Here is a 13,702-nt window from a genome sequence, read left to right on the forward strand (position 1 = left end):
AAAAAAAAAAAAAGTATGGGCATTAAATGGGAAATGATGCCTCTTGTAATTCCTTTTATTATCCTTACCTAGAGCAAATATGGCACATCAAAAAAAAGTGGCAAAAGAATTTTTCCTTATAATAATAAAATTTCACTTTATAAAAAAGGTATGAATAACTCTTGTATTTTTAATTAGGGCCAAAATAATTCTCTAGATTTTACTTCAGCCAGAAATTATTCACATCCTTTACCTAACTACACATTGATTATGTAGACAGCATTCTATCCTTCAATCTCAGAAAGAATATCCCTCAGATAGAAGATAGCTAAAAGTATATCTACTACAAAATAATATTCTGGCTTAAATCTCCCTTAGAAATAGAACAATTTCCCACACATGCTCTAAGTAGACAAGGGCAGAAAAGAAAACTACCAACAAAGGGGAGGAGCAGTGATGGCTGACTGGAGCCACCTTTCAACTGAAGTTCCTGTCCAGAGGGAGAAATAATGGCCAGAAACAACCTAATAAAGCTGAAGGTCGGGAGCTGAGCTGAGAGAGGAGTGATAAGTTCACATCATTCCTGCTGAGGGAAGCTGGGCCTCTAAGGAAGTAAATATCACGTACAAAACCAATCCCAAAGAGGACAAGAGTCTGTCCCCCCGCCCCACCCCCCACCTCATCCCCTGCCCAGAGAGTGGCTCGCTGTGGGATCTCCACAAGACAGTTGTGAACATAAGACTTCTTGTTTCACCCCATGGGGGAGAGTGGCTGAAGGCCAGGGCTCCTTCTCCAGAGAGATTGTGCTGTAAGTTGGGGCAGTCTCTTGCCCAGAATAAAAGTTGAACAAATATTTTCCCTGCCTTCCTGAACTCCCAGTCCACCCTTTCCCCATTTCCTGGCAGTCTGGAAGCTTTCTCCCTGCAGAACCCGGATTGTCTAGTGGTTTCTACCTAGAGTTGGACATCTCATGGGCTGCAGCGTAGTTACCCTTAAATTGTAACTCTAGTAGAAGCAGGGAATCGTAAGGGGATGAGGACTTGCCTGTGCCTTGAAAGAAAGTGCATAGCTGGGGAGACTGTAGCCACACTTCTGACCAGCAGTGGCCCCACCTCCAACTGAGGACCACCACACCTCCCACCTACAGTGGTGACATTTCTGACCCACCCACAGCAAGGACACCTCCCACTAGCAGTGGCCACACCTCCAACCCACAGCACCACCCAACTGTAGTGGTGGGTCTATGGAGGGATGGCTGTGGTGGCTCCATATACCCTCTGCTGCAGCACCCCCAACCTGTGGTGGTATACTCCCACAGGAGTCAAATTTGGAAAACACCTCCCAATTATGTGGACCACCAGAGGGAAAAAGACCTCGCCCCACAGAGGTTCGAGAGAAGTGTGGCCAGGACAAAGGTGTGGTCTCTGAGGTAGAGAATGATGGGCTGCAACTGTAAACCTTGGATCAGAACACACACAGGTGGAACACTACCCAGTTTCCATTGAGCACTCAAGGCAGTCAGGGTTACGATCCCCCTACCAGCTGGTGGCAGAGTGCAGTGGTCTGGCCAAGGAGGTATCTCCCCTTTGATTCTGGCAGGCACAAATCCCCAGCACATTTACTCATTGGAGGGAACTGGGCCACAGCCCCACCAGGGGTTACCAGTGACTCAACATGACATTAGTGCAAGGTGGGGAAGGAGGCACTAGTCCCCTTGGACTAATCCTTTTGCTGGGCGGCCCTTTCTGACTCCAGAGAGTACCGAAGAGAGTCACACTTGAGCTGCCATTGAACTCCTGCTGCCTAGTTGCTAGAGACCTTTTGATCTTTCCCACGAGATCTGCGTTTGTGCTGATTGGGACAAATGGTTTAGAATGCCTGACCTGGGCCCATCCCCTGGGGACGTTCTAAGGTTGTGCCCTGGCTATGATATACTGGAAAGGTCTGATTCTCCTGTTCCAGTTGTTGCCTGTGGGGAGTGGGGTGTCTTAGTTGCTTGTATTTCTCCACAGCTGATATTTCAGCCCAAAGCCTGTAATTCACTAGGTTTGGAAAGATACTAGTTGAATGGCGGACAGAGCCACCTAGCCCCATCACACTAAGCAGGTCCCCAGAGTCTTAGGCTGCAGAATTGGATGGGACCTTTGTAAAGCTGTAGGAGAAAAGCCACAGTCACCAATCCCAGCTCTTTGGTAAAGGGCTGGTGAACTGCAACTCTAGGAGCCCTCAATCCAATTTCACCTTAACAGCTTCCCTAGCCAAACAATGAAAAATAATCATGGGGCAGAAACAGCAGAAACTCTCTGGCAACATGAATAATCAGAGTAGATGAACTGCCCCAAGGAATAATGAAGGTGCACAACAGAAGATCCCATTCATAAACAAATGGTTGAGATGTCAGAAATTGAATTCAGAATTTGGATGGCAAATAAGATTAACAGAATGAAAGTAAATTTGGAATTAGAAATTCAAGGATTAAAAAGTTTTCTCACGAATTCAATGTATTCAAAGACAAAATCTCCAAAAATTTTAACACATTGAGGCAAGAAATTGCAGCCCTCAAAGATCTGAGAAATATAATAGAATCCCTCAGCAAGAGGCAGAAGAAAGGATCTCTGAAGTTCAAGACAAAGTTCTTGAACGCTCCCAAATGCTCAAAGAGGCATAGAAGTGGAGAGCAAAAACAGATCATTCCCTGAGAGTTGTGGGACCACTCCAAAAGAGCAAACATTCACCTTATAGGAATTCATGAAGGAGATGATGTTCTTAAAGGTACAGATGCTCTTCTCCAAGACATAATAGAGAATTTCCCAAGCATGGCAAGAGATACCGAAATTCAGATAGCAGACCATTTCAGAACCCCAGCAAGACTCAATCCAAATAAAGCATCTCCTACATATTATAATTAACTTTGCCAAAGTTAATATGAAAGAGAAAATTCTCAAAGCAGCCAAATGTAAGAAAATCATAATCTACAAGGGGAAGAATAGTAAAATGACTGCAGATCTCTCAGCTGAAATTTTTCAAGCCAGAAGAGGATGGTCATCAACCTTCAGTCTCCTAAAACAAAACAACTTTCAGCCCAGGATCCTGTAGCCACCTAAACTGAGTTTCATTTGTGATGGAGAAATGCAATACTTTAATAACATACACAGATGGAAGAAATACGCTATAACTAAACCAGGATAGTCTCAGACCCACCCTCCACAATGACCAGCAAAATGCTCTACCACCAAAACGAGTTCACTCAGAAATTTTTGATCAAAACCCAACTTCCACAATGGCAAAAGGATTAAAAATGCCCACTGGACTTTAGAAAAATTTGGCACCTAAAACACCACCAGGTTTATCAATTCTCCCAATTAATGTGAATGGTTTAAACTATCCTCTAAAGAGGCACAGGTTGGTTGACTGGATACATAAACTCAGACCAGATATCTGCTGTATATAAGAATCTCATCTCACTTTAAAGGATAAAAATAAGACTCAGGGTGAAGGGATGGTCATCTACAACTCAAGCAAATAGAAATCAGAAAAAAGCAGGAAATGCAATTACATTTGCAGATAGAATAGGCTTTAAAAGAACAAAAGTAATGAAAGATAAAGATAGTCACTACATATTTGTCAAGGGAAATACTCAAAATAAAGAGATTTCAATTATTAACATTTATTTGCCCAACCAGAATGTTCCTCAATTTATAAAAGAGACCCTAACAGACTCAAATGCTTTGATATCTTCCAGCACCATAATGGTCGGCAGTGTTGGATACATCTTCCAAGAATAAAACTAAATAAATAGGGAAATTTATAGTATAGCAAGCCTTCCTCAAGAGAATGGAAAGAGAGGAAGTCAACAGCTTAGTAGGCCATCTCAAGCAACTGGAAAAGGAAGAACATTCTAATTCCAAACCCAACAGAAGAAAAGAAACAACCAAAATTAGAGAAGAATTAAATGAAATTGAAAAAAGAATCATTCAACAGATTAATGAATCAAAAAGTTGTTTTTTTGAAAAGATTAACAAAATTGATAAACCTCTGGATAAACAAAAACAGAAGAGTAAAATCCTTAACATCATCAATCAGAAATGACAAAGGCGAAGTAACAACAGACACTTCAGAAATTAAAAAAATCCTTAATGAATACTATAAAAAAAACTCTATTCTCAGAAATACAAAAATCTGAAGGAAACAGACCAATACCTGGAGCACGCCAGCTTCCTAGACTCAACCAGAAAGTATTGGAAATGTTGAGTAGACCTACATCAAGTACTGAAATAGTATAAACTATATGAAATCTTCCACAAAGAAAAAGTTCAGGACCAGATGGCTTCACATCAGAATTCTACCAAATCTTTTAAGAGGAAACTATATTATATAACCTTTTCCAAAACAGAAAAAGGACTACTTCCCAACTCATTCTTTGTATGTTTCCTTTTATTTTTTATTTTTTTTTAATTATTTTTTATTAAATCATAACTTTGTACCTTGATGCATTTATGGAGTTCCAGGTACTGCTTTGATATACAATACTTCCCAACTCACTCTATGACACAAATATCACCCTGATCCCCAAACCAGGAAAATCTGAACAAGGAAAGAAAATTATAGACCAATATCATTAATGAATATAGATGCAAAAATATTCAATAAGATCCTAGCAAACAGAATCCAGCAACACTTCAAACAAATTATACACCATTACCAAGTTAGTTTTATCCCAGGGTTTCAAGGTTGACTCAACATATGTAAATCTATAAATATAATACATCACATAAACACATTAAAAAACAAAGACCATATGATTCTTTCAATTGATGTAGAAAAAGCTTTTGATAATATCTAGCATCCTTTCATTAACAGAACACTTAAGAAAACAGGTATAGAAGGAACATTTCTTGAACAGATAGAGGCCATCTACAACAAACCCACAGCCAATGTCTTACTGAATGGACTAAAATTGAAAACACTTCAACTCAGATCAGAACAAAGCAAGGATGCCCATTGTCTCCACTTGCTATTAACATTGTAATGGAAACCTTAGCCATTGTAGCATTGTAATTAGGTGATCAAGGGTGTCCAAATAGGGTCAGGGGAAATCAAACTTTCACTCTTCACAGATGATATGATTTTACACCTGGAAAACCCTAAGGCAGGGGTCCTCAAACTTTTTAAACAGGGGGCCAGTTCACTGTCCCTCAGACCTTTGGAGGGCCAGACTGTGGGCCCCGGAACAAGTCGGCTGCTAAGCAAGACAGGCAGCAGTGGCAAAAACACCTGGCAGGCTGGATAAATGTCCTAGGCGGGCCACATGTGGCTGTAGTTTGAGGACAACTGCCCTAAGGACTCAACTTCAAAACTCTTAGAAGTGATCAAGGAACACAGCAGTGTCTCAGGATACAAAATCAGTAGCTTTTATATACACCAACAATAGTCAAGCTGAAAAAACAGTCAAGGACTCTATTCTTTTTACAGTAGTCCAAAAGAAGAAATATTTGGGAATTTACCTAACAAAGGACGCCAAAGATCCCCATAAAGAGAACTATGAAACTCTGAGAAAAGAAATAGCTGAAGATGTTAACAAATGGAAAAACATACCATGCGCATGGCTGGGAAGAATCAACATTGTTAAAATGTCCATACTAGCCAAAGCAATACACAAATTTAATGGAATCCCTATTAAAGAACCACTGTCATACTTTAAAGATTGGGAAAAGATAGTACTTCATTTCATATGGAATCAGAAAAAAATCTCGAATAGACAAGAAATTACTCAGAAATAAAAACAAATCAGGAAGAATCAGGCTACGAGATTTCAGACTCTACTATAAATCTACAGTGATCAAAACAGCATGGTACTGGCACAAAAACAGAGGTAGATATATGGAACAGAATAGAGAACCAAGAGATGAACCCAGATATTTATCATTGTTTTATCTTTGATAAGCCTATCAAAAACGTAAATTGGGAGAAAGATTCTGTATTTAACAAATGGTGCTGGGTGAATTGACTGGCGACCTGGACCCACACCTTTCACCATTAACAAAAATTGACTCTCACTGGATAAAAGATTTAAACTTAAGACATGAAACTATAAAGATTCTTTGAGAGAGTGCGAGAGAAACACTTGAAGAAACTGCCCTGGGAGAATATTTTATGAGAAGGACCCTCCCCCTACCCTAGGCAATTGAAGAAACACTAAAAATACATTACGGGGATCTGATCAAACTAAAAAGCTTCTGCACAGCCAAAAACACATTATGTAAAGCAAGTAGACAGCCCTCAGAATGGGAGAAGATATTTGCAGGTTATGTTTCTAACAAAGGTTTGATAACCAGAATCCACAAAGAACTTAAACTTTTTAATAAGAAAAGAACAAGTGATCCCATTTCATTGTGGGCAAGAAACTTGAACAGAAAGAAGCTTCTTTGCAGAAGACAGGTGCATGGCCTAAAGACACATGAAAAAATGCTCATCATCTTTAATCATCAGAGAAATGTAAATCAAAACCACTTTGAGATATCATCTAACTCCAGTAAGATTAGCCCACATAACAAAATCTCAAAACTACTGATGTTCGAGTGGATGTAGAGAGAAGAGAACACTTCTGCACTGCTGGTGAGAATGCAAATATGTCTCTTCTGGAAAGAAGTTTGGAGAACACTTAGGGAACTAAAAATAGATCTGCTGTTTGATCCTGCAATTCCTCTACTAGGTATATACTCAGATAATGAAAAATCACTTTACAACAAAGACATTTGCACAAGAATGTTTATTGCCACCCAATTCATGATCACTAAGTCATGGAAGCAGCCTAAGTGCCCACTGACCCATGAACAAATTAACAAATTGTGGTATATGGATACCATGGAATATTATGCAATCATTAAAAAGATGGAGACTTTACCTCTTTTATGTTTACATGGATGGAGCTGGATCCTATTCTTCTTAGTAAAGTATCTCAAGAATGGAAAAAAAATACCCAATGTATTGAATACTATTATGAAATCAATATATAATCACCCACACTTTCATACAGAAGATAAAACATAATTATAGCCCAGAAATCAGGAGAGAAGAGGAGGGCGAAGAGAGGAGAAGGGGGTGGACAGGTGGATGGAGGGTAAACGGTGGGACCTCACCTACCGTGCATGTTGCAAGGGTACATGTCAAATATATTAATAGTAGAGTATTAATGTCTAAACACAACAATTAAATAAGTGAGGTGAATGCTATGTTAACCAGTTTGAGGTAAACATCCCAAATGGTATATAAAAATCAGCACATTGTGCTCTATAAATAATGTACATAGTTATGATCTTTAAAAAAAGAAAGAAAACTTATCAAGAATGAGAAAATACTCAAAACACTAACCCAAAACCAGATTCCAGGTTTAGGGACTATCAATCATTGCATACTTAATGTTCTTGATTAGGGAAGTATTTACTTGTGTAAGTGAACCACCATAACCTATTACTATTCCTAATGTAGGCTCTTCACGTGTTCCCATGTTTCAGAAATACCAGGTACATAATCAAAAGCAAATTATGTAGATGACAGTGTAACATAACCTTCCTAAATCAATGCTACTCCATTTGGGAAATAAGGAAGAATTAGACTTTAGAAATAGAAAGCTAGTTTAATTTTTCATTTCTATCTTTTCCTTATAACTTTAGGAACATTCCCCAGATGTTAACACAGCAGGAACTGTTAAAAATCCCTGTATTCTAATACCTAACTAGAGTGCTTCAGCAGCTGCCAGTTAGAAAAGTTAACCTTGTACATTGCATTAATCAGCTAGATAACTCTTAAACTACATGACATGGTCTCATACCTTTCCCGAAGTCAGAAATCTGCCAGTGATGTTAACACCAATAGCTTCTGCAGGTATTTTCTCATTATTCAAAGGTTCTGATTTACTAGAACTGCTTTTCTTTCTTTGCTGTGACAAAGTCTTAAAGAAATAAAAAAGCATTAGCCAAAATAACAAATTCTGTGTAAAAGCATAACTTAAAATTCCATTATCACTTTAATTTTCATATATGAACTATAATTGTCAAGTAATGAGGCTTTAATGAGACTACACATATTTTAAAAAACAAAATGTTATTTCAATCTAGCAGTTTTCACAGGTGTATAAAATAAGTCAATAGTATATAAAATAAACATCAAGCTTTGTAATGTAGTATTATACTATACATTAAAATTCATACATTAAAATACTGAGCTACATAGCACAAGTTACCATTAAAATCTATTCATAATTACCTTATCAAGACCACTCAATTCTTTGTGCTTCCTTATCACACAATTCAAAATGTCACAAACAATTTGGATTTTCCATTCAGCAAACCCACATTGGATAAATTGCTTTTTTGTTAAAATTGGCTTATAATTAAACTGATCACGAAGTAGCTGCAAAGAGTAAACAGATCAATGTAATAATTAGAAATTTTCTTGTAAAATCCAAAATGATAAATGGCCACCTGGTCAGGAGAATGATAAGAACAAGGACAATTTAACTAAAGGGTACTAAAGAAATGTACAGGGCTAGTATGAGCCATGACCAGGGAAGAGAAGGATTCAGGTATAAAATAGGTAGAGATGTGCCAGAGAAGAAATACCTATTGAGAGAGATGGAAAAACATAGTCAATCACCAAAAAGTTTAAATATCCTCATAGGTAATAGAAAAACTCCTCAGCTCAAGAGAATAGCATACCAGATGCCAAAAAACCACAGTCCCATTTGTTTACAATTTTTCCATTATGTAATTTTTAGACAAGTCAGTAGGCCTTCTGGTCTTAAATTCTCATTTGTGAAAAGAGAAAAACTGACTAGACCAGTAGTTTCCAAAAGCTACCATGTAGTACACCAAAATATCTGAGAAGTGCCTCTTAGTGATCACGGCAGTTTTCTGAGATTAGAAACAAGAGACAGGAAAATTAAACAGAGATTCTACACATTATAAAAGCTCCTAATTCATCAAGTGCAATCTCAGCTCTGTTTAAAAAGATTCAATCTGATAAACGAGCGTTACCATTAAAAACAAAGTTTTTTGGGGGGGGAATAGGTAGAGGCAAAGTAATTGGTGGGACCACACCTACAGTGCATCTTACAAGGGCATGTGTGAAATTAGCTAAATGTAGAATATAAATGTCTTAACACAATAACTAAGAAAATGCCGTGAAGGCTATGTTAACCGGTTTGATGAAAATCTTTCAAATTGTATATAAAACCCGCACATTGTACTCCCCCCACCCCCAAAAAAAGTTTTTAAAAAAATATACTTGAGCAAAAATCAATGATAAAAGTAGGGTTTAAAAAAATCAAATATAGGATTAAATTCAGTATATATACAGTATAAATGTAAATCCTAGGGTAGATATAAAAATAAGACACTGTCACAGACATCAAAAAACACGATATTTCAAAGTTCTAGTTCCTTCTTACAAACAATTAAATTAACTCATATTTCTATAAATTACAACTTACAACTTTTACTGAATATAATCAAATTTTCCTCAACTTCTGCCAGCATACTTGTTTTTATTACAATTTGACACAAAAAGCACAAATGATAGCCAGATGACGTTACCATTAGAGCAGGTAACAATAAAGCACTGGAACGCATCCTGATTTCAATAGGGACTACACTGAAATGGGATAAATGCATATAAAAACACTCTGCCAGTGACGCATACTGCGTGGTTTCCTAAAAACCATTCAATAACTCCTAAGATAATTATTATTTCATAAACTCCAAGTACCTTATAGACAGCATCTATAAAGCGCAAGTCATTCTTTGCTATGAGTTCTATATTGGATTCCATTATAAGTTCTGTCACATAAGGTGAATATGACGTAAAAGAGTAACTGATGATCGGCAACGATGCTGCTGTGTCTCCCTTTACCAAACTGTTAGGGAAAAAAGAAAAATGCTTTTAATAAGTGTAATTTCAAGAACATATGAGAAATGTCAGTAATTTATAACTTAACACTATAACCACAATATAATAATTAGGGTAATATACAAGACCCTTTAGATCATTCCCCATTCTAAACCTGTCTAGCCAGACCACTTATGAAATGCTATCATTTATCTGCTCAGAAAATTAGAGCTCTTATTATGGCACTGGTTCTTGACCAAGAAAATGAACAATAATACAGCTCTCTAGTACCAATAGCCTATTTACTACAGTGTTCACTGATTTTTTCAAAACTTGGTCTTACTTGGTCTACTCCATTTTCTCCTACTAATGAAACAAATGTACTGTCTTACAGTACTGAAGCACACTTTCTGGTTTTGCAAACACTTGTTATATTACTTCTTTTGTTTTCTACAACAAACTTATAAAGGTAAATGTTCTAAGCTGGCATAAACAGCTACCATTAAGAAGGCAAAACTATGTCAATAGTTTAGGTGCATACTTTAATTAATTGTACCAAACTTTTGATCTGGAATCTGACACTTCATATTTAATACCCTAATAAATCTCTTGGGTTAAAATTTTTCACAAATTAATCCTTGCAAAATAATCTCCTGCAATTTCAAGGTAAAGTTAAATAGAATACATATAAAATCTGACTTTTCTTTAAGTTCTTCCTCCATAGCAAATATTATCCCAAATCACCAGCAAAAATAATGCAAATAACTTCAATGTTATAGCTTACCCTGCGCAGTCCACCTCCTCAGGATAGTTCAGCAAGCGAAGCACTTGTTCTAGGTTCCGTAAGCTTCTTTTTAAGTCACCTGTTGCCATTACTGAATGTTAGATTCAGCTCCAACTCTTGAAATGATATAATTTTTCACCTAAAATGAAAATTCATGAAACACTGGTTTAGTCTGTGTATTTTTTGAAGCTTCTCTATTCTACTTTGTTCCTATCTCCCATTGGTACTTACTTTTATTTATTTTATCCTAGCTCTTTCTCTTCTTATTTTCTTGACTAGCCAAGTACAAGTACTGCCTTACATCCACCAAAATTTCCTGAATATGTGAGCTTCTTACCCACCCACCAGTATTTCCCTATAAAAAAAGTAAGTGTGCCTTATATTCCTGTTTGTACAATGTGCCTCATACTACACTCCCCCAAATACTTTATTTAAAATAAAGTACCATTTGAAAAGATACATCAAGTGGAAATAAGTTTCATCAGTGACTATTTTGGGTGTTTTCAGAGGATACAATCAACAACAAAAATGGAGACAAATATAACACAAATTCAGAGTCTCCGGGCTCTTACCTCACACAATTGTCAATCACATGTCTTTCTCCCCCAAATAAACATGTTAGTTTTTAAAATAATGCAAGTTTCATCTGATTATATATGATAGACTAAATGCATGCCCATGCATGGATGGATGGTTTCATGGGTGAATTCTAGCAAACATTTAAAGAGGAATTAATACTAATGCTTATTAAACATTTCTAAACACAAGAGAAGAGGAACACTTCCAAACACATTCTGTGAGGCTGGCATCACCCTGATACCAAAGCCAGACAAAGACACTCCAAGAAAAGAAAACTATAGTCTCATATCTCTGATGAATAAAAATGCAAATATCTTCAACAAAATACCAGCAAACCAAACACGATAGCACATTACAAAAATCATACACCATAACCAAGTAAGATTTATCCTTGGGATACAAGGACAGTATTGCATATTTCAACAAATGCAAATCAACCAATGTGAAACACCACATTAACAGAATGATTAAACATCAGACGGTCATCTCAATAGATGCAGAAAAAGCATCTGGCAAAACTCAACACCTTGTCACAACAAAAGCTCTCGATAAATTATTTATGGAAGGAGTGACAAAATAAAGCTCATTTAGGAAAATCTCATAGCTAACATCACTTTCAAAGGTGAAACGTGGAAAGCTTTCCTTATGAGATCCAGCACAAGGTTAGAATGCCTACTCTCATCCCCTCTATTCAGCATAGCACTGTAAGTCCCCATCACAGCCAAGCAGGCCAGAAGAGGTAAGATACCTCTCTATTCTGTATAATAGAAGTACATATATATATGTGAACCAAAAGATAGGAACAATCTAAGATTTTAAGTGAAATGGATCATTTTTTAAAATTGCCCCCAAAATAATACTATGGAATTTATTTCTAAATAACTCATTTTATTCCAAGGAGTAGGGCTTTCATTAGATTCTCAAAAGTTTTTCCCAAACAAGGTTCGTAAAATAAATAGGTAGACAGGCAAATAAATAGTTAAGAACCTTTGCTAGAAGATAAAAGGCTAGTCAACTAGTAAGGCAAAACTAAAGAATGTACTTAAAATATCTATTTCAATTGTCTGTGTACACGTCACAGGAGAGTATTATATAACAATACCTCGAGTAATGAATCCTCTGAGAATGAGGATCCTTTAAAATGAAGTTACTGACATTAAAAATGACATTAAAAAAAAAAAAAAAAGAAGAAGAACCAGAACAATTCACAAATCAAGTTAATGTGGTTCTTTTCCCCTGGTCCAGTAAACTGCCCAGGATACAAACCAATTCCTTGCACACTCTCTCTGTATCTATACATAACTACAGGTAACAGGGCTAGCAATTTGCAAATACCTAGATTTAGTTGAGTTTTCTCCTTTATGCCCCTAGCTGCCCGTTTCTGTAGCCATTTCCCTGGGGGTGGAATGATGCTCCCTCTCTTAAGGAACACTGCCTTTCTGTTTCTAATCTGCTCTCCTTTATCACTTTACTTATTATGCTTCTAAATGCTTCCATATGGGCATCTTAGTCACTATTTCTCAGTCAACTAATTACTAAACATTTACATTTTTAGGCAGAGAAAATTTCAAGTACTGTCAAATGGGAGGTAACTAGAAAAAAGTGAAAGTGATCTTGAAATCACACTATCCAAAACACTGGTCAACAGAATAAGACTTATTTCACATCTACTTTTTAGGATGACTAGTAGTAATGAGCATGTGGAAACAATAAGAGAAATTTTCCAAAACCAACCTTAACAAATCTGGCTATCACTGCAAAAAGGAAATCCTTCGGTTTTACCATGGCCAGTATTGTGGGTCTGAGACTGTTAGGTTCCAGACTCATCTACCTTAACACAATTCTTCCAGGGATGCCTTCTTCCTGGAAGATACTCTGTAACTTTAATGTAAATTGTTATCTCATCCCACAGACTTCCCTTAGTCCTTCCGAATGTATATTTCATCTTCCTAGAATGTATAATTTTATGTAACACTTTATGGTATCTTTTCATCTTTCCTTTTTTCTGATGTCCTGGAACACATTTCAATGTCTCTCACATCATTTCTACCTCTGGTCATGGAATTTCTGACAACAAATGTCCCTGGAACACATCCTCTTCATTACCAGCAGAATTAGTATTTTCAAGAAGAGCAAGATACAAGTACAGCCTGGATCTGTAGGTGAAGGAGATAAGAGATGAAACAGGACAGAAAAAAAAGGGATTCAAAAAATGTCATTATGGAAAAAACTATAGTTACTGCTCTACAGTTTCATGAAAGGCTTCATTAAAGTCCATTACAAAACTTAAAATAAGATTAAGTTTTATTGGGCGGCACCTGTGGTTCAAGAGTAGGGTGCAGGCCCCATATGCTGGAAGTGGTGGATTCCAACCCAGCCCCAGCCAAAAAAAGATTAAGTTTTATTAAACAATAAGATTAAGATACTGAAATAGGCTCGGCGCCTATAGCTCAACCGGCTAAGGCGCCAGCCACG

General features: G+C 37.0%; 1 protein-coding gene across 5 annotated transcripts in view; it reads right to left on the reverse strand.

Moving 5' to 3' along the window:
* The window catches only part of CEP44 (centrosomal protein 44), a 44,236-nt gene that overhangs the window by 28,992 nt on the left and 1,542 nt on the right, over nt 1-13,702 (reverse strand). For 4 of the 5 annotated variants that reach the window (XM_003792807.3, XM_023514930.1, XM_023514929.1 and 1 more), the window contains exons 2-5: nt 10,649-10,787; nt 9,745-9,892; nt 8,245-8,391; nt 7,811-7,930 (exon numbers count right to left, since the gene is read on the reverse strand). In XM_003792807.3, the coding sequence (XP_003792855.1) occupies nt 7,811-7,930; nt 8,245-8,391; nt 9,745-9,892; nt 10,649-10,737 (504 nt within the window). In that variant the 5' untranslated portion in view covers nt 10,738-10,787. The remainder of the gene's footprint in view (nt 1-7,810; nt 7,931-8,244; nt 8,392-9,744; nt 9,893-10,648; nt 10,788-13,702) is intronic. The other variant, XM_023514931.1, reaches the window with a different exon arrangement.

The sequence above is a fragment of the Otolemur garnettii genome, unplaced genomic scaffold (assembly GCF_000181295.1).
Source record: "Otolemur garnettii isolate 467f Iridium unplaced genomic scaffold, OtoGar3 scaffold00061, whole genome shotgun sequence".
In the NCBI taxonomy this organism is placed as follows: domain Eukaryota; kingdom Metazoa; phylum Chordata; class Mammalia; order Primates; family Galagidae; genus Otolemur; species Otolemur garnettii.